Source organism: Arabidopsis lyrata (assembly GCF_000004255.2).
Source record: "Arabidopsis lyrata subsp. lyrata unplaced genomic scaffold ARALYscaffold_8, whole genome shotgun sequence".
Taxonomy (NCBI): domain Eukaryota; kingdom Viridiplantae; phylum Streptophyta; class Magnoliopsida; order Brassicales; family Brassicaceae; genus Arabidopsis; species Arabidopsis lyrata.
Window position 1 is genome coordinate 498760 of NW_003302548.1, and position 23557 is coordinate 522316.

Here is a 23557-nt window from a genome sequence, read left to right on the forward strand (position 1 = left end):
GCTCAGGAACATCAAAACAACAACAACCATGATACTCAAGATGCGGATGAGCTTATGATGCATGAGGTGATATATTTGAATGAGCAAAATTGTATACCAAGCAGCTATGAGACAAATACTGGAGAAGAGAACATATGGTTTCTTGACAATGGGGCTAGCAACCATATGACTGGAGATCGAAGGTACTTCTCAACAATTGATGATTCTGTTTCGGGAAAGGTGAGATTTGGCGATGACTCACGCATAGACATCAAGGGAAAAGGATCTATCTCATTCGTTGATAGGAATGGAGAACCAAGAATCATCACTAATGTTTACTTCATTCCGGATCTTAAAAGTAATATCATTAGTCTTGGGCAAGCTACGGAATCGGGCTGTGACATTAGAATGAAGGGAGAGTCTCTAACCATGCATGATCGCAATGGAAAACTACTTGTCAAGGCTAATAGATCCAAGAACCGGTTATACAAGGTACGTATGGGGCTGAGAAACACTACTTGTTTACTCCTAACAACAATGAGTGAGTCTAGTCGGTGGCACGCAAGGCTGGGACACGTCAATCATGAAACCATAAAATCTATGATACAAAGAGAACTTGTGATAGGAATCCCGAAACTAAACATTGAGAATGAAATCTGTGGATCTTGTTTACTTGGGAAACAAACTAGACAAGTCTTTCCACAAGCCACTGCGTATCGAGCAAGCAAAGTACTTGAGTTAGTACATGGAGATCTTTGCGGTCCGATAACACCATGTACAACTGCAGGAAACAAATACATTTTTGTTTTGATTGATGACCACTCTAGGTACATGTGGACTGTTCTATTGAAGGAGAAGGGAGACGCGTTTAACAAATTCAAGAAATTTAAATCTTTGGTAGAACAAGAGTCAGGAACAAGCATACAAACGTTTCGAACAGATAGAGGAGGAGAATTTGTCTCACAAGAATTCAATTCTTTTTGCGAAGACTCGGGGATAAGAAGACATCTCACTGCTCCGTATACTCCTCAACAAAATGGTGTGGTTGAGAGACGAAATAGGACCCTAATGGAGATGACAAGGAGTATGATGAAACATATGCATATGCCAAACTATCTTTGGGGAGAAGCAATAAGGCACTCAACCTACTTGCTTAATAGGATAGCTACAAGAGCACTCTCGGACAAAACTCCATATGAAGCGTTTCGTGGAAAAAGACCAAACATAGATCATCTTCGTACGTTTGGTTGCATTGGATATGCTAAAGTAGAAATGCCTCATTTGAGAAAACTTGATGATAGATCACGTATGCTTGTTCACCTAGGCACTGAACCGGGTTCAAAAGCATACCGCATGCTTGATCAACAAAGCCGAAAGATAGTGGTGAGTAGAGATGTTGTTTTCGATGAGACAAAGGGTTGGAACTGGAATCATAAAGCTGCAGAACTAAGTCATGATGGAACTTTCAGTCTTAAACTTGGTGAATTTGGTAATCGTGGCATTCAAGAAATAAGTGAGAACTCAGAAACAGGGGAAGCAGAGCAAACAGAGTGTGTTGATGAGAATGTGGATGAAAATCACGATGAGGGAATCAATGATGGTGTCTCCGTAGAATCACAAGAACATGAAACAGAGAGTGAGGAAGTTCATAATGAGCCGCAACTAGTACTAAGAAGAACAGAGAGACAAGTCACAAAGCCAAAATATCTTGAAGACTACGTTTTACTCGCTGAAGAAGAAGGTGAGAGACTACTGTTGTGCTTAAACAATGAACCAACAAATTTCACAGAGGCAAATAAGACAAAAACAGTGGATACTTGCGTGTGAGGATGAGATAAATTCTATCAAGAAAAATCACACTTGGGATCTCGTGAATCTTCCCGATGGAGTGAAGTCTATTGGTTTAAAATGGGTCTTTAAACTCAAGAAAAATTCTGATGGGAGTGTGAACAAGTATAAGGCTCGTTTAGTTGCAAAGGGATATGTACAACAATATGGAGTTGATTTTGAAGAAGTTTTTGCTCCGGTTGCTAGAATTGAAACAATACGCATTCTCATGAATCTCGCAGCTTCTAGTGGATGGGAGATACACCATTTTGACGTTAAAACCGCGTTTCTTCATGGAGAGTTAAAGGAAACCGTCTATGTCACGCAACCTGAGGGATTTGTGGAGAAAGGATCTGAAACTAAAGTGTACAAGTTAAACAAAGCTCTGTATGGCTTAAGACAAGCACCAAGAGCTTGGAATAACAAGTTAAATCAGATTCTTATGGAGCTTCAATTCAAGAAATGTTCAAAAGAACCTTCGGTGTATCGCAAAGCTGTAGGAAAAGATCTCTTGTTTCTAGCCGTGTATGTGGATGATTTGTTTGTCACAGGAACAAACATAGGAGTTATTAAGAAGTTCAAAACAGAGATGGCCTTGAAGTTTGAGATGAGTGACCTTGGAAGATTGACATACTACCTTGGCATTGAAGTATGTCAACAAGAAGGAGGAATTGTGCTGAATCAAAAACGTTATGCGTTAAAGATCTTAGAAGAGGCTGGGATGAAAGATTGCAACTCGACACAAACACCAATGGAGTCTGGTTTAAAATTGTCCAAAGCAGAGAATGAGAAAGAAATCAATGCTACGGCTTATAGGAGGAATGTTGGTTGTCTTCGCTATCTACTCCATACGAGACCCGACCTGTCTTACTGCGTAGGAGTACTTAGTCGATACATGCAAAGTCCAAGAGAATCACATGGACACGCAATGAAGCATTGCTTAAGGTACTTACAAGGAACTACCACACTCGGGCTAACATTTGGTCGCTGCTCTTCTTTGAAAATACCAAAGCTTGTAGGGTATAGTGACAGCAGCCATAACGTCGATCCGGATGATGGAAGAAGTACTGCTGGTCACATATTCTATCTTGGAGAGAGTCCAATTTCTTCGTGTTCTCAAAAACAAGAAACAGTAGCTCTATCTTCTTGTGTGGCAGAATTCATGGCAGGGACTGAGGCGGCAAGACAAGCGATTTGGCTTCAAGAGTTACTCGGAGAGATCACTGGAAGTTCGTGTGAGAAGGTTGTCATTTTGATAGACAACAAATCAGCAATCGCCCTTACAAAGAACCCGGTCTTTCACGGTCGAAGCAAACATATTCATAGGCGATACCACTTCATACGAGAATGTGTTGAGAGTGGGCAAATAGAGGTGATGCATGTTCCGGGAGATGAACAAAAGGCGGACATTTTGACAAAGGTTCTTGGAAAAATCAAGTTCAAGGAAATGAGGGACCTCATTGGAGTTCAAGATGTTGAAAAAGTTGTGTTCAAGCTTAAGGAGGAGAATGTTAGTTTAAGCTTGATATTAACTTAAGAAATAAGTTAATCAAGAGATAAAGTTTAGGAAATATTCTAGGAGTTATCTAGAATAATAATATTAGGAGTTATCTAATATTAGACCTAATTGAGTTGGGATTAGGTTGAAGAGTTTTCCTATATAAGGAGGTATCTAGTTTGTGATACAACTTATGAATTCAAGAGTTAAGAGAGATTGTGTGAGCTTTAGGTTTTGAGAGATTTTCCTAAAGTAATAAAGAGAGTCATTCTTATTCTTGTGTTCATATACATATTCATATCTTTGAATTCTAGACCTACATGTGGTGGACAGGTTTTTTATAATTTCCTCTATATATCTTAACCTTTTCTATGATTTGAATCAATAATCACAGTAACAACAATGTTTGGTTTGTGTGTATTTTATTTTTTTTGTAGATGCCCGGTCTCGTATGTGATGCATTTGATGCGCTAGTCAAAGCAGATGTCTATAGCGAGTTCGTTCAGGTATGTATTTCTCTGTTGGAGATACAATCTAAGTCCCACATCGAAAGTTTGATGGGATAATCAATCTTATTATATAAAGTATGGTTTTCAAAGTTAATAACTCATAGGATCGTGACATGTGACAATTTTATCGATCTCAGATCGTGACACGTGTGAAACGAAAATTTCTTTTTATTAATTTAAAAACTATAAAAAGATAATTGTAAGAAATTAATTTTAAAAAGTAAAAAAGGATAATTATAAGGAAACTAAATAATTTTAAAAATGTAAATAAAATAATTATTATAGTGTAAATAAAATAAGATAATTTTAAACAATCTTATTGAATAAAAATATGTAAAACGATAATTTCCTTTTGTCAGTTTTAAAAAAATTGTAAAAAAATCAAATTTTAAAAAGTAAAAAAGATAATTATAAGGAAATTAACAATTCTAAAAAAGATAATTATTCTAAGTACTCACTACTATATAAACAAATAGATAGTCTCCTACTTTTTCACCAAATCAAAAATCTCTTCAAAAAAATACAATTGCTTACACCATTGCTTCAACATCATTCTGTTTTGTCAATAGGTATGATGCCTACGTGGCTACGTTATATTAATCTGTTTACAAACCTAAGTCTACGTTATATTCCAAGTCTTTGCCAATACGTATCATGCATATGTTATATTTATATATTTACTAACCAAGTCGTTGTCAATACATTAACTTTACGTAACTAAGATTATGTTTTCACGTTTTACATACATATTGTTTTTGGTTATTACTTAAATTTAATTACTTTTTACTTTTTTTTAAAGAAAATTCAGAATAGCTATCAAAAGATGAAGACACAAGTTCAACATACCAACAAAGATTACATAACAATAGATCAGCTTAACAAAAAGCGTTCCTATCGTCGAATGGTAGTACGTTTAACAAGAAAGTGGGAAGCGCGAAATTTAAAAAAAACAATGAGCTCATAGGAATAAATTTCCTCTTACTTGATGAAAAGGTAAATTTTTAATGTATTTTATTTTATTCATTAAACCTAAATATTCTCCTATTTAATTTCTTTAATTTTTATTTATTTCAAAACAGGAAAATACAATTCAAGGCTCTGTACATCATTTTCTTATTGAAAAATTTGGAGCTCAGTTATGTGAAGGAAGTCTTATCGAAATTTGCAACTTTAATGTGCAAGATTGCAATAAGAACTACAAGGTCTCCGATCATAAATTTCAGATGATACTAACAGAAAGAACGACAATCACATCCGTCGATCAAAATTTTTGCAAAATATCCCTCGAAAATTTTCGATTTAGAAATCATGAGGATCTTGCTAAATTGAAAGATATGACACAACATTTATACGGTAAATATTCTGAATTTTAAATTTCAATTTTTTATAAATATAGATTTATTTATATTAAACGTTGTTTTTCCATCCAGATGTAATTGGCTACATAAAAAAAATCAAAAAATCTGATGTTCGTACTCATGATACACCTACTCTAAGAAGGGTTACCCTACCTTTATTGTTAGAAGGGTACGTATTTTTTCCTGGATCTCTTCATCTCTTGACTTTAATAATCTCTTTACTTTAATAATGAGAAATTTAGAATTTTAGTTATATCATATGTACCTTTGTTTTGGCTAACAAACAGTCTTTTTACTTATTATATATAGTGGAATGGAAATTACAGCAACAATATGGGCAGAACAAGCAGAACAAGCAGAACAAGCAGAACAAGTAGAACAATTGGAAGATAAATACCGTGTTGTGGGAAGCGATAACATTGTTCTCATCATGACAAGTGTTCTTATCAAGACATATCAAGGTGCAATTTGTTTGTCGGCATCTTCTGGAACCAAATTCTATTTGAGCCGTGAATTTGATCCTGTTACTACCTTTCGAAAAAGGTACTTTATTAATATATATATTTGAGATTTATCTAATTAGTTAAAAATCAATTTAAATTAAAACTAACTATTTGTTGTAATTATTAGTTTCAGCTACGATGGTGGTTGCTTAGTTAACCTTGGCAGCATGATTGAACAAGCTCCAATGATTATTAGGTGTTCTGAACCACTACATTCAATAAATGATATTTGGGAATTTATCTCATCCGACGTCCCTCAGGTAATACAACTACATGCAAATAATAATTTCCCAGCTTATGAAGATATGGTATTAAGTCTATACGATGCTCAAATATTTCTAACATATTTCCACACTTTTAAATTGCAGAAAAAGATTTTTGTGTGTAAAGCAACTATTACTGATATTGTGTTACGTAAGGGTTGGAATTACATATCATGTTCAACTTGCTCAACAAAATTGGAAAAGTCAGGATCATCGCTTAATTGCCAAAAATGTGGTAAAACATCACAATCCGTAGGAGTCCTAAGGTATTATTCGTTATATTTTAATATCTACTACCTATATATATGCTCATATATATACTAAGTTATTATTAAGTTAAAAAAAAGTTATTATTAAGTTTCCACACTATATTAAGCCATTATATATTTTCAGTTTCAAAATTGAAGTAATAGTAGATGATGGAGACGACTCTGCAACTTTGGTTATATTTGACCAAGATGGTTCACAAATCACGGGAACAACTGCTGAAGACGTAAGAACTATATAGTTATATGTACATATTATTTAGGTTGACATAAATTTCGATTAATTAACAATTAAATGAATGTTGACACGCAGATCAAAAGAAACTCCGGGGAAGAAGAGTTGAAAGGCATTCCCAAAAGTTTACGTACAATCATAGGAGAGACTTATTTGTTCGCACTATCAAGAGTCACTACAACTGCAGGACTTCAGATTCTTAAAGTTGGGACAAAACACTATGATAGTAGTGTTCTACAAAATATTGTCTATCAAGAAGTTTTCAACAACATATGATCCTCATAGAGAGATGAAAATCAGAGCTTATACAGTTATATCTACAATTTGTTTTAGTTTCCAGATTTCAAGTTTCGATAATACAATTGTCCATTAATTCTTTTCAAGAACGTTACATGTTTGCTTTGGGTTTCATGTTTTATTTTTATCACACAGTGTCTTAACTTCAAGATATTTATCAATAACACATTCTTTGCAATATGAAATAAAATACAATCGAAATAAAACGTTCAGCATAAACTATATGCAATAATAAAAGCTGAAGCAGCTTCTGGATCTCACAGCTACTCATACTTTCAAATTCCACTTGGTTTCTAATTGGCTACTGTCACAAAACTCTAAAGTCTCTAACACTTACAAAAAAATATATAAATCCTTTCTCCTATTCAGAACAATCTAATCCGACAAAACCAATACACAAACCAAACCCTATAACAGAAAAAAGGTCAAACAAACTTACAATTCATTCGAGAGTTCCCAACAACACATAAAATTCAAAACAGAACCAGATTAAGAGACTATCCCATTTTTTGCAAAAAATCATACCAACCGGAGATGTGGGTAAGAGAATAGATATGAACTAACAAATAACCTGAGAATCGGAGGTGATGATGCGTCAAAACAGAGCCGGCCCTGACCTCAAGCGGGTAAACCTCATGCTTCAGGCACCAAATTTTCTTCCTAATTTTAGGACAGCAATTTTCAATTTTGATCATTGAGTCGTCTTCTAGCTCTACATCTTCGAATCGTTTTTATTTTTCTTTTTCTTGGAAAATCTGTACGAGTTGTTTAATTAACAACATGGGCCCTTACCAAAAAAAAAACAACATGGGCCTATTGGGCTATTATCTCTTTCTTTCGTTGCTGTAAATGAGTTATAATTGACTTATTAATTGTTTTAAATGAGAATTAACTCTTTTTGATTTGGTAATTAATCGCTATCAGTTTTATGAACAGTTTTATATGGTTTCCATAATTCAAATAATACGTTTAAAACTGCATCTTGCCAAATTTTTACTACAAAATCTATATATACATTTTTGGATGACTTTTAGCAAATAAATCCTGGAGTTGGAATGTATTTACGGATGAATGCCATTGGCATTAATTATTTAAATTTGAAAAATATTAATTAAAGATATTACCAACACGATTTCGAGAATCATAAATTCATATCTTCCTTAATTTTCTGAGTCATTAATGTGATAATCTTTAGGAAATATTTCTCTGTATAAAAAAAAATCCACATTAATGAAGGCATTAAAATCGACACTAACAATTAAATTATTTAGATATTCAATTATTTTAAGATTCTTATATCTTATTTGATATTTTTTTTAATATCTCATTCTTTAATTACTGCGTTTAGAATTTATTGGTTGTTACCTATTTTTTGGTGAAATTTATTGGTTGTTACTTAATAAGTAATTATGGTGCGTTTATTTTAGTTAATATCTAATTTAAAGGATTTGTTTTCTTTTATTATTAATAAACGAATAACATGTATAGAAATAAAAGATTTTTCTTGCGACTCCATAATAAAAATATTAAACTCTTATTTTCTACATTTCTTACACATAATATCCTCTTATTCAATAACAAAAAATATATATTGCATATTTTTAAAAATATTTATAATATTTAAATTATATAAAAAGTTTGTAATATTAATATTATTTCAACTCTATACAAATTTAATATATATGTATATATATATCTTATGGGAACCATTTAAAAGAAATTTTTAAATTGACTTGAATTATATAGCTTTTAAATAAAAGTATTATTAAAAAGAAAAATAACTAAATGATGTTTAATTTCACGGGACGGGTAATATGATGGGACGGGTTTGGGTTGATATTTATAAAAGATAGTATACCACGGGTGAAATCCTAAAATTAACAATCAAAATAATCTATCAAACAAATTATATTTTGATTTTTTTAAGAAAATATAGCCCCGCGGTGTACCGCGGGTTAAAATCTAGTTTAAACATGTATTATCAAAAAAAAACAATGCCATAATTGTTTTTAAAAAAAATTATAAATTATGAATTTTATGTATAGAAAAAATATTCAATGGACAAATTTTTATAATTTATGCTGCATTTTTACAAAATAAAAGAAAATGATAATTTCGACCGGCAACCCGGGCAACGCCCGGGTCCATATCTAGTCTTATGATAAACGAGAGTCTCGAGTGATTTTCATTTCTTCTTCTTGCAAACGACACCGTTCTATCGAGCCCATTACTATTTTGAATCATTAAAAAAAAAAAAAACAGAACACTTGTCATATGTTTCTTGGCTTGACATGACAAAGACAAATGTAACAACTGGGACAGAAAGTCAGTCCGAATGTGTTGGGGGGATGGCAAAAGTAGTAAATAAGGAAGAAAGAGAAGGGGTGTTTTGTGGGAAGAAGGACGAATGAGTGTGAGTTGTAGGAATCTGGGGAAGACAATAATAAAGGCTCGACCTTTACATCAGAGGAGGCTTGGTGTGAGTATCTATCGTCGTCGTATCCAAAGCTCTTCTTCAATGGAGGCCGATCTCAAGTCAACCTTTCTCAACGTTTATTCCGTTCTCAAGTCCGACCTCCTTCACGACCCTTCCTTCGAATTCACCGATGAATCTCGTCTCTGGGTTGAACGTGTATGTACCCTTCTTCTCCTTGATCTCATCAGATCCTTATCCGATCCACTTACTCCCATTTCTTGATTCTCTCTTTCTTTGCAGATGCTCGACTACAATGTACGTGGAGGTCAGAGACTCTCTCTCTCTCGCTTTCCATCGATCTAATCTCTTTTTTTCTCACACTTATTACTTCTTCTCATTCTCCAGGGAAACTCAATCGCGGTCTCTCCGTTGTTGACAGCTTCAAACTTTTGAAGGAAGGCAAAGATTTGACTGAGCAAGAGGTTTTTCTCTCTTGTGCTCTCGGTTGGTGCATTGAATGGGTATAAGAATGATAAAGACTTCTCCTTTCAATCTCTATTTAGTAATAGATACCCTCCTCTCCATCTCTCTCTCTCTCTCTCTATATATATGTCTCTATCACTCATCATCCTATTCATTATCTTTGCAGCTTCAAGCTTATTTCCTTGTACTTGATGACATTATGGATAACTCTGTCACCCGCCGTGGCCAACCTTGCTGGTTCAGAGTACCTCAGGTAAGTTCTTTCATTTTTTTCTTCTCAATGTTTTAAGTCCACTAGACTACTCTTTAACACAATGTTACAGGTTGGTATGGTTGCCATCAACGATGGGATTCTGCTACGCAATCACATCCACAGGATTCTCAAAAAGCACTTCCGGGGAATGCCTTACTATGTTGACCTCGTTGATTTGTTTAATGAGGTAATCTTTTTTTTTTTTTTGGGCAGATCTACTATCTATACTCTTTCCATAACTGTTAAGCATTAGGAATATTTTCCTTTTGCTGTCTAGGTTGAGTTGCAAACAGCTTGTGGCCAGATGATAGATTTGATCACCACCTTTGAAGGCGAAAAGGATTTGTCCAAGTACTCATTGTCAATGTGAGTCTAGTGTGGGCATTTTCAAAAATAGTATAAATGGTTTCTTCTGATGGTTGATGAGATGAAAGGCAGTGAGTTTTCTGACCTGATGAAATGGTTTTCAACATGCAGTCACCGGCGTATTGTCCAGTACAAAACGGCTTATTACTCGTTTTATCTCCCTGTGAGCATGAATTTTCTCCCTCCCTAGTCGTACTTGGGTTCACAATATAGAAAGCAATCATGCTTATTCCTTTTATCTCCATCATTGCAATTGTAGATCCCGTGACAAGCTGTGTTTTTCATTCAGGTTGCTTGTGCATTGCTTATGGCGGGTGAAAATTTGGAAAACCATATTGATGTGAAGAATGTTCTTGTTGACATGGGAATCTACTTCCAAGTGCAGGTACTACTAGTTTGCTGTTAAGTATTCATGAGAGCTATATGACAGGGTACTGGTTTGATATCTGTTCTTTTGAGTAGGATGATTATCTGGATTGTTTTGCTGATCCCGAGACGCTTGGCAAGGTTTCCACTCCTTCTTACACTTGGTGGTTTCTCAGGCTGATCTGAATGTATTACTGTGCTCACTTGATGTTTTTATAATGCAGATAGGAACGGATATAGAAGATTTCAAATGCTCGTGGTTGGTGGTCAAGGCATTAGAACGCTGCAGCGAAGAACAAACTAAGATATTATATGTAAGAAGCATACATACATACATCTTTTATAAAAAAAAGGTTTGGAACCTGAAACATGTTTGTTTTGTTCTGATTTCCTAGGAGAATTATGGTAAAGCCGACCCATCAAACGTTGCTAAAGTGAAGGATCTCTACAAAGAGCTTGATCTTGAGGTTTGAAACCAGTGGAATGTGAGAGATATGATGTTTAATAGACACAAGTAACATATGCTAATTGGATGTGGTTTTGATAATAGGGAGTGTTCATGGAGTATGAGAGCAAAAGCTATGAGAAGCTGATGGGAGTGATTGAGGGTCACAAAAGTACAGCAATCCAAGCAGTGCTAAAATCCTTCTTGGCTAAGATCTACAAGAGGCAGAAGTAGTTGTAGTCTCAGCCCTCAAAAAGATTTCTTGTTATGTCTTTTTTGATTCTTCGTTGTTTGTTCTGATTTCACTCTGATTCTTGTGTTACAATTGTATTTGTTTCGTGACTCTGATCTTCTTCTTTCATCATTTATATGAACTTGAGATTCTTGTTGATGCTATGACTACATACATAATATTGACCACGAGTGGAATCGTTGTGATGAATAAGGATGTGAAATTCACTAATGAAACAAACGGGTATGTTTTGGAGAGAATACATAAAGTACAGGGACTGAGGTTGTAAATTTATTCCATTTTTCTGAGTTTGAAACCCTAATTAGGTCTGTACTAAATTTGGGAGTGCTTTGCTTTGAGAGAGATTCGAGAAGAAATGTATGGAAGAAGATCTGGGCTCGACAGGTTTAAGAAGTCCGAAACCTCGGAACCATTCTCTGTATCAGCAAATCCTCCTCCGGTGGTGGTACAACATTCGTCTGCGGCATTATCGGGGAAAACTCAGATTGGAGCTGGTCAATCAAACTGGCACCCACCTGATTGGGCGATTGAGCCTCGTGCCGGTGTCTACTCTCTGGAGGTTGTGAAAGACGGCCAGATCCTTGATCGGATTCATCTAGATAGACGGAGTCATATCTTCGGGAGACAACATCAGACTTGTGATTATGTGCTTGATCATCAGTCTGTTTCACGCCAACATGCCGCCGTTGTTCCTCACAAGAATGGTAGTATCTTTGTGATTGACTTGGGATCAGCTCATGGTACCTTTGTTGCTAATGAGAGATTGACTAAAGATACTCCTGTAGAGCTTGAAGTAGGTCAATCCTTACGATTTGCTGCCTCTACAAGAATCTACCTTTTGAGGAAGAACAGTGAGGCTCTCTTTTCTCGCCCTCAGATTAAGCTTCCCCCACCTCCTGATGCTTCTGATGAGGAAGCTCTTGTTGCATACAATACTTTGCTGAATCGATATGGTTTAAGCGATGGAGAATCGGGTTCTGTGTTAGGTAAAAGGAAAGAGAATACCGGATCAGAAGCCGGAGTGGCTAAGAGGATGAAGAATGTGAGAGTGAGCTTCAGGGATCAACTTGGAGGAGAGCTGGCTGAGATTGTTGGCATGTCAGATGGAGCAGACGTGGAAACAGAGCCTGGTCCTATAAATGTCAAAGAAGGAAGCCTCGTTGGGAAATATGAATCACTGGTGCAAGTGACACTCATACCCAAAGGCAAAGTGAAGGAAGAGAAAGCCTTTACAGGAACCAGAGGTGTGACGGATCGACTCCAGGAAGCTATGAATATGTTAAAAGGGGGTCCAAAAAGAGGGATTTATGATGATCTTTATGGTGGTGACTCACTTGCCAAGGCCGTTGGTACGTCATGGGCTTCTGTGAGTGAACCAGCATCTAAAGTTAAAGAAGAAATTGAATGCAGAGGGGTTGGTGAAGAAGATGATAACGACGATCTGTTTGGTGTCTGACTGATTTTGAACACTCTTCTTCTTCTCTAATGTCTACGTCCCATTCCAGGGCATTGGTATGTTGTTTCCTCTTTGTCTATCCAATGGCAGCAGCAAGCAAATTGAGCTCTAAGCATGGCTATGTGGGATTCTATAGTTCGATGAGTTTTTGCCTTCTTTAATCATCATCTAAGTATTGAGTGTGTAGTGCGTTTTCTTAAACTGAAACATTATTAGACTTTGATTTTGGAACTGAAGCATTAGTTGTTGTTCGCTTTGATTTCAGAGCGATATGGATTGGAGCTGAGTGTAGATGAGTTGCTTGAGTTTGATGCTTTTGAACATGTCTACAAGGTTGATTGGCACTTGAAAAACCTGCGGAAGAAGATAAGTTCGACCTCAGAAGAGCTGAGGTCTGTAGCTGTCTAGTACTTGAATAAGCTTATATCAGAAGGACATAATTTCTCAGAGGATGCTATGAGAGATAGAGAGCCGTATATACACACGAGTATGTCGGGAACCGTCAGGGTTTAATGGGAAGGAACATGGCTAGGCCTGCAGAACGTTGGTCAGAGACGTTGATGAGACGGGCAGAGGAAGCAAAGTTGGTTACTCGGATTAGAGAGGAGGAATCAAAAGAAGAGAAGGAAGAGGAAGAAGAAGAGGAAGAAGCGAAGAATACTCCAGAATCTAGCTCAAGCCTTTGAAAGGTAACTTGTTTTATTTTGCTGTGTGTTGGTTCCAAGATCATGAATATCTCATTATAGATTTGTTGGTTACTAAATTGTACTGCAAAACCCTGGTTCACATCTTAGCTTGTCGAACATTTTCAGGCTACGGATATCTTGCATGATAGAGAACAGAACAACAAGGCAAACAGTCTTACCGCCAGAGGTGATGCAAGATATGATGGATCAGTTCACAACTTCACATCAATCATGCAACAAAAGTTCTTATCGGGAGAAGATCATCAACATTTGGATTACACAGAGTTAAACAATGACGAGACTCTTGATGATCATTGGCTTCGAGAGATTGGCCTTGACGCTGAAGAAAAGTACTTTGGTGAAGAAGACTAATGGACACAGTCAAATACCATACTTTGTCTATGTAAGATATGATCTCTCCTCTCTCTATCTCTTTACATGCAACAATGGTGATCATTGGTGTAAGCAATGAATCCGGAGTTACCATAAGCGCTATATATCTTATGATAAAGAGAGTGATTTCATTACTTTACAAGTCCAAATCACCAACACAATTTCATGTTAGTTTTGGTTGAGAGATTATTCTTGATATCCCTATGTACACTTTATGGTTATGGGTTTTACAAAAAATGAAAACATTTAAAAACAATGTAATTCTGTTCTAAAAATTTAACTTTGTTGCATTAATTTTCTTATTGATTTAGATTTTAATATTTTTTGGCAGAGGCAGGCGTGGAAGCGACTTGGACAGTGGACATTATTTTATTTTGTCACGAAAATATATCAGCATCCTCTGCTAATGGAGTCAGTCAATCTTCTACCTCTTTGATAATATCTCCTGCACACAAAGTTCTCAGTGATCTTGAAGCTCCCTCCCCCTAATTCTAATAGATTACTTGATTCTTCCTTAGGATCTGTGCTGCTACAATAGGATTCTTTGGTTACTTATTATTTACGAATTATTTAAGGCTGATAAAGATGTCCGCAAGAACTCTCTCTGTCATATTTATAAGGAGTTTCAACGAAATTCACTTTTAAATGGTGTATGTGTATTATTCATGATTATGAGATTCATGTGTTAGACACCAGTACTGCTTCTGCTACTGCTCTGCTTTCGTGTCTCTACAACGGAACAGTTCTTTGCCGTTGCTCCTTTAGTTTCCGAAATGGTGGTTTCCCAGAACGAAAGTTTCAGCTCCGATGCGTCTCTGCTCCTTCTGATTCGTTGCAGTTTGATTCTTGTGGCCTCCAAATCGATCACAATCTCCTTGTAAGCTTCACTTGTTTGCTGCTGCCTATTACAATTTCTTGAGTAGATAGCGTTAAAGTCCAGCACTATGGAACAGTTTGTAATTTAGCTCTTTTGGTCAAATTTTTAGCTAATGAAACAGTTATTCGAATGTATTGTGTTAGAAGAGTTGTTAAGAAATTAGTAAATCATTTTTGGGGTTTGTTTCGTTTCTTGTGAATTGGATGTTTCTGAGTTTGTATGATCATGCTAATGCATTTTTTATTATGGACTTATCAAGGGATACAGTTAGTGTTGTTGCTGGAGGGAAAGTCTCATAGGATGGTGTTGTTGAGAGTTTTGATAAAAACGAACGAAGAGCTATGGATGCGTTTGATAATGGACTTGTGGTATGTAACTTAAACTTGTCTTTGTTTAACTTTGGAGCTTTTTTGGCTGTTTATTGTGAATTGGATGTTTCTGAGTAGGGCCAATGCAAATGGAGTGCATTGATTTTGACCATTACTGACTTACAATTCTCTCCTCAAGGCAGACCAATTCCATCAGAAGAGGACATTTGTACTCAAATACCTCTCCTCCCATTCTTTTTCACCTTTTTACCTTTTTTGCATTATTAAAATAGCACACTAATGATGTGGGTTGACTTCCTCCTCCCCCACAAAACAGAGATTCCATAGGGGAAATGGACAACAAGCAAAACACTTGTAAAAATGGTAATCTTGCTCTGATGCTTTAAAGTTGTGGGGGAAGGTATTTGTCTGGGGATCCATGCATCTTTGCTTTATGACATATATATAATATAAAGAAGAAAGAAGCTAATTGTGCTGCAACCAAATTTAAAAAATCTCTTTTGAGTTAAGCCTATCCAACTCCTAACTCCTAGTGTGGTCCATTGTAATTTAATCATAAGAGTAAACTCTCTTGTAATTTAATTCTAAGTAGGGAAAGGTGTAAGACCCACTTTTGTTTTCTCACTTTCTTTCTGGTTAGGTGAGAAGTTGTTTTCCTGATGCAAAAGATGGAATGCATGAAGGACACTTGTGTCTGGCTTTTTTAATTTTATTTTAGTGTTGTGGATACTTTCTTGATATACTTTACCCACCTCAACCCTTTTAACACCACACAATATACCTCTTTTCAACTTATAGCTACTAGATATGCAGAGCCAAATTTTCTGGTTTTCATTTTGAAACCAAAACGAAGTATGAAGGAAATAAATATCAGACACCATTTGGAGACTCAGTCCATGCGGGGAGCAACAAGTGACGAGGCCGGGACCCTTGTTGCCATTCAACTCTCTCTCTCTCTTGGGATTTTATGTCAATTTGATCATTACCACTTTAACATTTCTCTCTCTCTCTTCTCCTTCTTCCTCCCTCATATTAACCTTTGAGCACACCAGTTTTTCATGGTAAATCAATCATCTTTTTGCTTGATCTTTTTCGTTTTTCTTACTCTTTTGGTTTATTATCATAAACTACAGGTTTGATTGTATCATTTAGCAATACAGATAACAAAACTTGAGCTTCAATATTTTCAATTCTCTTCCTTTCTTTCCCCTTGTGACCTAAAGTTTTGATCACTTTCTCATGATATATTCCTCTTGATCGCAGAGAAGTCTAAGATGAAGTTCATGAAAATCGGGACAAAGCCTGACACTTTCTACACTCAAGAGGCTTCAAGGTTTTGTTCCTTCATCTCCATGCCTCTACATACCCAAAATCGCATTTCTCTAATAAAATTATTTACACTGCAGGATTTTGATAACAGACACACCCAACGATCTCGTTATTAGAATCAACAACACCACTTATCATCTCCACAGAGTATATATCTCGAATGACTTTATTCTCATAGCAGCCCACATATATTTATATATGTTATACATGTATGTTATAGTGGTTTCCATATTTCTCTGCAGTCTTCTCTTGTTCCAAAGTGTGGGCTGTTGCAAAGGCTTTGCACTGATTCAGAGGAGTCTGATACTGTTACCATAGAGCTGAATGACATACCTGGGGGTGCCGATGCTTTTGAGCTGTGTGCCAAGTTCTGTTACGGCATCACCATCAACCTCAGTGCTCATAACCTTGTGAATGTGCTCTGTGCCTCCAAATTTCTCCGGATGTCTGATTCTGTTGAGAAGGGAAATCTGTTACCAAAGCTTGAAGCTTTCTTCCACTCCTGCGTTCTCCAAGGTTGGAAGGACTCCATTGTCACTTTGCAGTCCACTGCCAAATTGCCAGAATGGTGTGAGAATCTTGGAATCATCAGAAAGTGTGTAGATTCAATTGTGGAGAAGATCCTTACTCCAATTGCAGAGGTTTGTTCAATTTTCTCTTTGTGTCCAGATGATTTTCTTGCACATCCATTTGATCTTTATTTTCCTTTTGCAGGTCTCCTGGTCTCATACATACACCAGACCAGGCTATGCAAAGAGACAGCACCACTCTGTTCCAAGAGACTGGTGGACAGAAGACATATCAGACCTTGACTTGGACTTATTCCGCTGTGTTATCACAGCAGCAAGGTCAACCTTCACGCTGCAGCCTCAGCTCATTGGTGAAGCTTTGCATGTATACACCTGCCGTTGGTTACCATACTTCAAATCAAACAGTCATTCAGGTTTCTCTGTTAAAGAAAACGAAGCAGCACTGGAAAGGCATCGGCGGGTTGTTAACACAGTTGTGAATATGATTCCTGCAGATAAAGGGTCGGTTTCAGAGGGTTTTCTGCTGAGACTTGTTAGCATAGCGAGTTATGTGGGAGCATCTCTCACAACAAAAACTGAGTTAATTAGAAAAGCTGGTCTGCAACTCGAGGAGGCAAATCTTGAAGACCTCTTGTTGCGTTCACACTCATCCTCTCATCACCATCGCTATGATACTGACTTGGTTGCTACAGTTCTTGAGAGTTTTTTAATGCTCTGGAGAAGACAGTCTTCTGCGCATGTTTCTAGTAACAACAGTCAATTGCTGCATTCAATCAGGAAGGTGGCTAAGCTTATTGATTCCTATCTTCAGGCAGTCGCACAAGATGTCCATATGTCATTTACCAAATTCTTGTCTCTTGCTGAGGCAGTGCCCGACATTGCACGCGAGAGCCATGACAGACTTTACAAAGCCATCAACATATATCTCAAGGTATCAGAAGGACAAGAAGCTATAATTGAAAGTCACACCAGTCTACTTTTTGCAATCATCCATTTTATGAACAGAAAATGGATTACAGTATTTGGAACTGAAAAACATTGGTTACATTGCAGGTACATCCCGAGATAGGCAAAGAAGAGAAGAAACAACTATGCCGAAGTCTTGACTGCCAGAAATTGTCTGCAGAGGTACGTGCACACGCTGTGAAAAATGAGAGGATGCCACTAAGAACGGTCGTCCAAGCCCTCTTCTTCGACCAAGAGAGCAGTTCCAAGGGAGCATCAAGTCGATTAGAGAGCCAAGAACTCGGCTCGAGAGGTAAAGAGGCGCCCAGAGATATACACAGCAATATGCACAAGCTTCACCTAGGTCCAGCTGAAACAGCTTCTATAGGGAAAGCTAAGAATATACTTGAGGGAAGAGGCAAAAGAGGAGAAGAGAAAATTAGATCCAGTACAGACCCCAAGAAGATGGTGCGGAAAGGAAGAGGGTCAGAGCATAAGCATCATATAAGTAGAGACAGGTAGTGGAACTAAACGTCTTAGGCCACAGAATTCAGTTTCTTCTTTGCACTCACCAGATTTCTGGTTCATTTTAATTTTATTTCTAAGCAGAATTGATGATGATTGTAGATGATCCCAGTGGCATAATCTGTATTAATAGAGTGCAGAGCTCAAGCTCCTGCTCAACCATTTCTCCTGTAGCTTATATCTTAAGAAAGCGATTATGCAACTACCATGAGCCATGGAATAAGACGCAGTGTAGTACAATGTGATTATTAGGATAAATGACAGAGAGCATTTCTCACCTGGACTGCCTAGAAATGAATCAAACATTACTCGCATTCAAATATCTTTCACTTGCTCTCTTGTTGATGACTATTGGTGTAAAATTGAGTGTAAACCGATCAAACCAAATTGTTCGTTTAAGCCCAGGTATGGTTATTTGACTGTGTCCATTAGTCTTCACCAAAGTACTTATCTTCAGCGTCAAGGCCAAGCATTATTGCAGGTAAAGAAATAAGAGAGGAGAGATCATATCTTACATAGACCAGGTATGGTTATTTGACTGTGTCCATTAGTCTTCACCAAAGTACTTATCTTCAGCGTCAAGGCCAATCTCTCGAAGCCAATGATCATCAAGAGTCTCGTCATTGTCTATCTTTGTGTAATCCAAATGTTGATGATCTTCTCCCGATAAGAACTTCTGTTGCATGATTGATGTGAACTGCTCCATCATATCTTGCATCTCCTCCGGCGGTAAGACGGTTGTTGCCTTGTTGTTATGTTCTCTATCATGCAATGTTCCATTGATATCCGTAACCTGAAAATATTCGACAAGCTAAGATGTGAATTGAGTGTTCTGCACCACAATAAAGTAAAGAACAAATCTAAAATGAGATATTAATGATCTTTGAACCAACAAACAGCATACCTGTTCAAGGCTTGAGCTAGCTTCTGTAGGATTCTTCGCTTCTTCATCTTCTTCCGATTCCTCTTCTTCCTCCTCTTCCTCTTCTTCTTCTTCTTCTGATTCCTCCATCTTCTCATTACCAATCCAATCACTCTCTGCAACACCTAACCTCTGCTGCTCCTCTCTAATCCGAGTAACCAAAACCGCTTCCTCTGCCCTTCTCATCAACGTCTCAGACCAACGTTCTCCAGGCCTAGCCATATTCCTACCCATCACATCCTGAAACTTCCCAACATACTCATGATGTAGATAAGGCTCTCTATCTCTCATAGCATCCTCAGAGAAATACTGCCCCTCGGATACAAGCTTATTCAAGTAAGCCAATCTTCTATTCCTCACAGCAACACACCTAGATTTAAGCTCTTCCGAAGTCGGACTTATCTTCTTCCGCAGGTTTTTCAAGTGCCAATCAACCTCGTAGTCATGTTTCATAGCATCAAACTCAAGCAATTCATCTACTAGTAGCTCCGATCCATATCTCTCTGAAATCAAAAGCAAACAACTAATGTTTCAGTTCCTAAATCAAATTCCGCATAGCCATGAAGAAATCGGTAGTACAACACCAATACTTAGAATTAGAATTGAGAATTGGAGCAGAATAATGGAAAGTACCGAGAAAAACGGCGGGATCACGACGGAGGAGGTCGAGGAGGATGGATTTGCGTTGGTCGGAAGATGCGGCGGTTAATTGGACGGCGCGTGGAAAATAGAGGTTGTCGAGAGAAGACAATCTCGCCGTTATTTCTTCCGCCGCCGTGGCTTTCATTGGTGTTCCTTCCATCGTCTTCTTCTCTTCCATTGTTCTCCTCCTCTGGATTTTAATCTCGTCCGCCCCTCTTCTCAAAAGATTCTCTATTTAGCCCCCTTAGTTATTTATTTTAACTCGAATAATTGGTAAAAGACAATAAAATTTAGGCTTTTGGACATAATTACATATCCAACCTAAGTTTGGATCTATATTCCATCTATGTTGGGTTTCATTGTCGGATCTTTTAATCTCAAATTCTCAAAATCGACAATCTGAAAAGAATCCCTAATCTTTTTTTTTCTTTTCCTTTTCTCTCTCGAAGAAGAACGAAGAACTTGAAGAATTCACCGAATCTTTCCGCCGTTTTTCTCTCGTAGATCTACGCTACTCTCGTCAAAGCCAATATACGACATCAAGATCCTCTCTGTTGGAGGACAAACAAAGGTAACAACTTTTGTAAATCTTGACAGCAAGAGGAATGGGCGTTTCACTGTCCGAACCAACAGCTCATAACAGTTGCAGATTGCTCTCATGGCTCTTCTTCCCCTTGCTATGTCAATCTACAAGAAGATTATTGGATCGGGAGAGAACTCAGAATGATCTTAAGGTTAGGATGTTTTAATTCTAAATAGAAAATTTTTGTTTTGAGATTGACTTGCTGTTCTCTAGAGATTGGTTATCTGGTATCAAGAGTTCATACCCTTCTCTTGTTGTTCCTCGTATCATCAAGAAAATCTAATTATGTTTTTGCCAAATTTGATTTGCTTTGATTGGAATTATTATCAAAGACTTAGGATTTTTATATGGAAGTTTCTTGTTTGTTTTTTTGTTGCAGATTTCAATTATAAGTAGGTCGTCAAAGAAATAGAGAAGAAGCCCAAATCAAATAATAGACAATGAAGAAGAGAATTTGAGAACAACATTTGGCGATTCACCTTAATTTTTTCCTTTTCTCTCTCAAAGAAAAAGAACGACGAATTCGAAGAACCCACTGAATCCCTCCGTCGTTCTCCTCTCAGAGATCTACTCTACTCACGTCGCCGGCAAATCTCCAAAAGAAATGTTAATTGTAATTCAAAAGGATAGTTAAGCCTCCAATTCATGTCAGCAAACCGTATACGAATGAAAAGAGGAAGGAGAAGGTCTGTTGGTGGTTTTAGATATATTGTATGGTTTTTAGTAACAATTGTTCGGTTTGTAATTTGGTTTCTAAGGTTATGTATAAATCTAAGTGTTTAGGTACAACTGGTACGATCACGTACAACTATGTTTATAAATTTTTGAATCTGAATCTAATTATGTATGAATCTTTGAATCAGATCTTAATATTTTTATGTATGAATCTAAATATTGAATGTAATCTAAGGGTTTTGAACCAAAAAAATAATCTAAATTATTCAAAAAAATCTGACAAATATGTAGGTTTGTAAGGTTTTTGATTAAAAAAAAAACAGTGAAATATCTTGAAATATCTAAATATCTAAAAAGATCTGACAAAAGGCGTACCTGGCACCGTTATTTTGAAAAAAAATAATTTAAAAAATAGCACAAATTTGTTCATAGTTGTACAGTTGTACTCGGTTGCACATTTTTTCTCATAGTTGTACAATATAGAGATTTTAGTAAATCTAGTTGTTATCAACTCTAATTTAATTTTTGTGGGTGGAACCGATGGTATTGCCTCATAAAAATACCATTACTATGTATCTGTGTATTTATATTTATCAAAATACAAGTATTTCAAAAATTTATAAATTTTTAGTTCAAATCTACAAAGTAACCATGAAAGTATAAGGTTGTTAGTGTATGAATGTGGGATTTTGAGTAAGAATTTTAGTATTTTTTAAAAATATGAAATTTTTTGTCAAAAACTTGTTGTGTAGTTTCATTACCATCGTGTATGCATTTTTTAAGTTGTTTTAGTTTGGTTTTAAATTTTCAAATTATATAAAATTCTAAAAATTGGCCAATGCAATAGACCTTAGTTGTACCTATGGTACTTAGTTGTACCAAGACTGACAAAATTTGCACAGATACGAGAAGAAAATCAACAATAGTTGTACTTGTAAAACTTAGTTGTACAACACAAACCATATAAGTTTCACAAACAACATCGTTTCTTAAATTATCCTAATAAATGGCACTCGAAAATCAATTTTGGTCACCCGCATCGTCTCCATCAACGTCATCATCATTAGTAAATCACTCGCCCAAAACGCTCGATCTCTGCGACCTCTTCATTGTCCCTGAAAAAGAAAGAGAAAAAAACGGCCTATAATTTCATAACTTTTGTAGCAGACCATCAACATAGTTGTACGCATTTGTCCCAGTTGTACCAAACTTAGGGTTTCCGTAACTACTTAGTTGTACCCAGTGGTTTCAGTTGTCCCAAATCTGCAATCCTAAAATATTTCAACAAATAACCCTATTCAAGCTACGAATTCAACTTAATCATACTACACTAAGAAAAAGTATACTTACCTTACAGTATGTTGGGAATACAAGAAGAAGAAGAGAAGAAATATGTCTTTGGAGATGCAAGCTTTAATGGTGAACTTCAATGGTAGATGGAGAAGAAGAAGAAGAAGAAGAAGAAGAACGTCGGAGCTGCAACGTCGGAGCTGTAACGTCGGAGCTATTGAAGAAGAAGAAGAAGAGAAGAAAGTCTCGTACGTTTTTTTTTTTGTGAACAAAAGTCTCGTACGTTTAATGTCTTAAAATGTGAGACATTTGGTAGGTTTGTTTTTTAATGAGAGAAGAAAGAGAAAGTTTTTGATTGGTTGAATAAAAAATATGTTGATATTAAATTAAATGTAGAATTAAAGGGATAAGAGGTAAAGTTGGTTTATGGAAAAATTGAGAAGGAAAGGGGGTAATGAGAATAAAGAGGGATTTTGTAAAAAATGATTCTCTCCAAAGGAGCCAATGAGATTAAAATCCTCCTCTCGGACTCGACCGACCGACTAAAAAAGAATGATGTAAATCGTCTCGTTCATGTGCTGCTCACGTGAGATGCACTTTGGCGGTCTTCAGCACCTGTTGGGCTTTCTTGGGCCTTCTTAACTAAACCGCTAATTTATATTTTGGATGAGATAAATTGGTAAAAGACAAATCGGTCATTTTTTTTATATGAATGTAAGTATCATTAATCAAAATGAAAAGTTTAGGTTATACAATAAAGCTTAACCTAAGTCTTTGTAGCCTTGCCCAAAAAAAAGTTAAAAAAACAAGGATACATAAAACTGGGATAATCTTGGGAGATTAGCGTAGTTAACAAGTCATTAAATTTCTAAAATGACGCTTGTGTCTTCTCGAAACTATTGTGTTCTTGATCTCTCTGTCTATAAGCTTGAAGATGATCGATGGTGTAAGACTGTAAGAGACTGACTGTTATGGAGAGCATTGATTCGTTGTTTCCAGTGCCGGCCCGGTAAATTTGGGTACCCTAAGCAAAATTAAAGCCATAAAAAAAAAATTCT

General features: G+C 36.4%; 6 protein-coding genes across 10 annotated transcripts; 5 read left to right on the forward strand and 1 right to left on the reverse strand.

Moving 5' to 3' along the window:
• Nucleotides 1-5484: 5484 nt before the first annotated feature.
• Nucleotides 5485-6714, forward strand: LOC9299443. The gene is made up of 5 exons (XM_021031356.1): nt 5485-5714; nt 5802-5934; nt 6043-6203; nt 6331-6430; nt 6517-6714. Exons 1-5 carry the CDS (start codon nt 5485-5487, stop codon nt 6712-6714), a joined length of 822 nt encoding a protein of 273 aa, XP_020887015.1.
• A 2309-nt stretch (nt 6715-9023) lies between these two features.
• Nucleotides 9024-11455, forward strand: LOC9299444 (farnesyl pyrophosphate synthase 1, mitochondrial). The gene is made up of 12 exons (XM_002863322.2): nt 9024-9367; nt 9452-9476; nt 9557-9672; nt 9801-9887; nt 9958-10074; nt 10165-10253; nt 10365-10416; nt 10543-10638; nt 10716-10760; nt 10844-10933; nt 11015-11086; nt 11170-11455. Exons 1-12 carry the CDS (start codon nt 9143-9145, stop codon nt 11296-11298), a joined length of 1143 nt encoding a protein of 380 aa, XP_002863368.2. The 5' UTR covers nt 9024-9142; the 3' UTR covers nt 11299-11455.
• Nucleotides 11456-11612: 157 nt separating this feature from the next.
• Nucleotides 11613-14495, forward strand: LOC9299445 (nuclear inhibitor of protein phosphatase 1). Its single transcript, XM_021016207.1, has 4 exons — nt 11613-12829; nt 13039-13462; nt 13586-13862; nt 14184-14495. The coding sequence occupies exon 1, from the start codon at nt 11673-11675 to the stop codon at nt 12771-12773; it is 1101 nt and encodes a 366-aa protein (XP_020871866.1). The 5' UTR covers nt 11613-11672; the 3' UTR covers nt 12774-12829; nt 13039-13462; nt 13586-13862; nt 14184-14495.
• A 99-nt stretch (nt 14496-14594) lies between these two features.
• On the forward strand, nt 14595-18627 carry LOC110225895 (BTB/POZ domain-containing protein At5g47800). 4 transcript variants are annotated; one of them, XM_021016203.1, is made up of 8 exons: nt 14595-14729; nt 14989-15097; nt 15176-16119; nt 16322-16391; nt 16465-16534; nt 16630-17028; nt 17102-17848; nt 17971-18589. In XM_021016203.1, the coding sequence occupies exons 4-8, from the start codon at nt 16333-16335 to the stop codon at nt 18382-18384; spliced, it is 1689 nt and encodes a 562-aa protein (XP_020871862.1). In that variant the 5' UTR covers nt 14595-14729; nt 14989-15097; nt 15176-16119; nt 16322-16332; the 3' UTR covers nt 18385-18589. The 4 variants fall into 4 exon arrangements, with proteins under 4 accessions (XP_020871862.1, XP_020871863.1, XP_020871864.1 ...); XM_021016204.1 differs by having other exon boundaries at nt 14997-15097; XM_021016205.1 differs by lacking the exon at nt 15176-16119.
• Nucleotides 18628-18725: 98 nt separating this feature from the next.
• On the reverse strand, nt 18726-20170 carry LOC9299446 (coiled-coil domain-containing protein 97). Of its 2 annotated transcripts, XM_021016208.1 has the most exons (4): nt 19943-20170; nt 19292-19812; nt 18946-19180; nt 18726-18826 (listed from the first exon to the last, which is right to left on the reverse strand). In XM_021016208.1, exons 1-4 carry the CDS (start codon nt 20127-20129, stop codon nt 18816-18818), a joined length of 954 nt encoding a protein of 317 aa, XP_020871867.1. In that variant the 5' UTR covers nt 20130-20170; the 3' UTR covers nt 18726-18815. The 2 variants fall into 2 exon arrangements, with proteins under 2 accessions (XP_020871867.1, XP_002865145.1); XM_002865099.2 differs by having other exon boundaries at nt 18765-19180.
• Nucleotides 20171-20423: 253 nt separating this feature from the next.
• LOC110229989 (translocase of chloroplast 159, chloroplastic) lies at nt 20424-21323 on the forward strand (the record flags this gene model as incomplete). Its single annotated transcript, XM_021031388.1, is given in 2 exon segments — nt 20424-20685; nt 20914-21323. A coding segment is annotated over 1 exon segment (255 nt), but the record flags the coding sequence as incomplete, so codon positions are not given.
• Between the last annotated feature and the right edge of the window lie 2234 nt (nt 21324-23557).

What these genes read in the sequence shown, in the direction of transcription:
- LOC9299446 (XM_021016208.1), bottom strand. Translation starts at nt 20,129, where the DNA reads ATGGAAGAGAAGAAGACGATGGAAGGAACACCAATGAAAGCCACGGCG. An exon ending in TGATCCCGCCGTTTTTCTCG is followed by an intron (nt 19,813 to 19,942) that starts GTACTTTCCATT and finishes TTTTGATTTCAG; the next exon opens with AGAGATATGGATCGGAGCTA. An exon ending in CTAGCTCAAGCCTTGAACAG is followed by an intron (nt 19,181 to 19,291) that starts GTATGCTGTTTG and finishes GAATATTTTCAG; the next exon opens with GTTACGGATATCAATGGAAC.
- LOC9299443 (XM_021031356.1), top strand. Translation starts at nt 5,485, where the DNA reads ATGGAAATTACAGCAACAATATGGGCAGAACAAGCAGAACAAGCAGAA. An exon ending in GTTACTACCTTTCGAAAAAG is followed by an intron (nt 5,715 to 5,801) that starts GTACTTTATTAA and finishes TGTAATTATTAG; the next exon opens with TTTCAGCTACGATGGTGGTT. An exon ending in CAATCCGTAGGAGTCCTAAG is followed by an intron (nt 6,204 to 6,330) that starts GTATTATTCGTT and finishes ATATATTTTCAG; the next exon opens with TTTCAAAATTGAAGTAATAG.
- LOC110225895 (XM_021016203.1), top strand. Translation starts at nt 16,333, where the DNA reads ATGAAGTTCATGAAAATCGGGACAAAGCCTGACACTTTCTACACTCAA. An exon ending in TACACTCAAGAGGCTTCAAG is followed by an intron (nt 16,392 to 16,464) that starts GTTTTGTTCCTT and finishes TTTACACTGCAG; the next exon opens with GATTTTGATAACAGACACAC. An exon ending in CCATCAACATATATCTCAAG is followed by an intron (nt 17,849 to 17,970) that starts GTATCAGAAGGA and finishes GTTACATTGCAG; the next exon opens with GTACATCCCGAGATAGGCAA.
- LOC9299445 (XM_021016207.1), top strand. Translation starts at nt 11,673, where the DNA reads ATGTATGGAAGAAGATCTGGGCTCGACAGGTTTAAGAAGTCCGAAACC.
- LOC9299444 (XM_002863322.2), top strand. Translation starts at nt 9,143, where the DNA reads ATGAGTGTGAGTTGTAGGAATCTGGGGAAGACAATAATAAAGGCTCGA. An exon ending in CGACTACAATGTACGTGGAG is followed by an intron (nt 9,477 to 9,556) that starts GTCAGAGACTCT and finishes CTCATTCTCCAG; the next exon opens with GGAAACTCAATCGCGGTCTC. An exon ending in TCCAAGTACTCATTGTCAAT is followed by an intron (nt 10,254 to 10,364) that starts GTGAGTCTAGTG and finishes TTCAACATGCAG; the next exon opens with TCACCGGCGTATTGTCCAGT.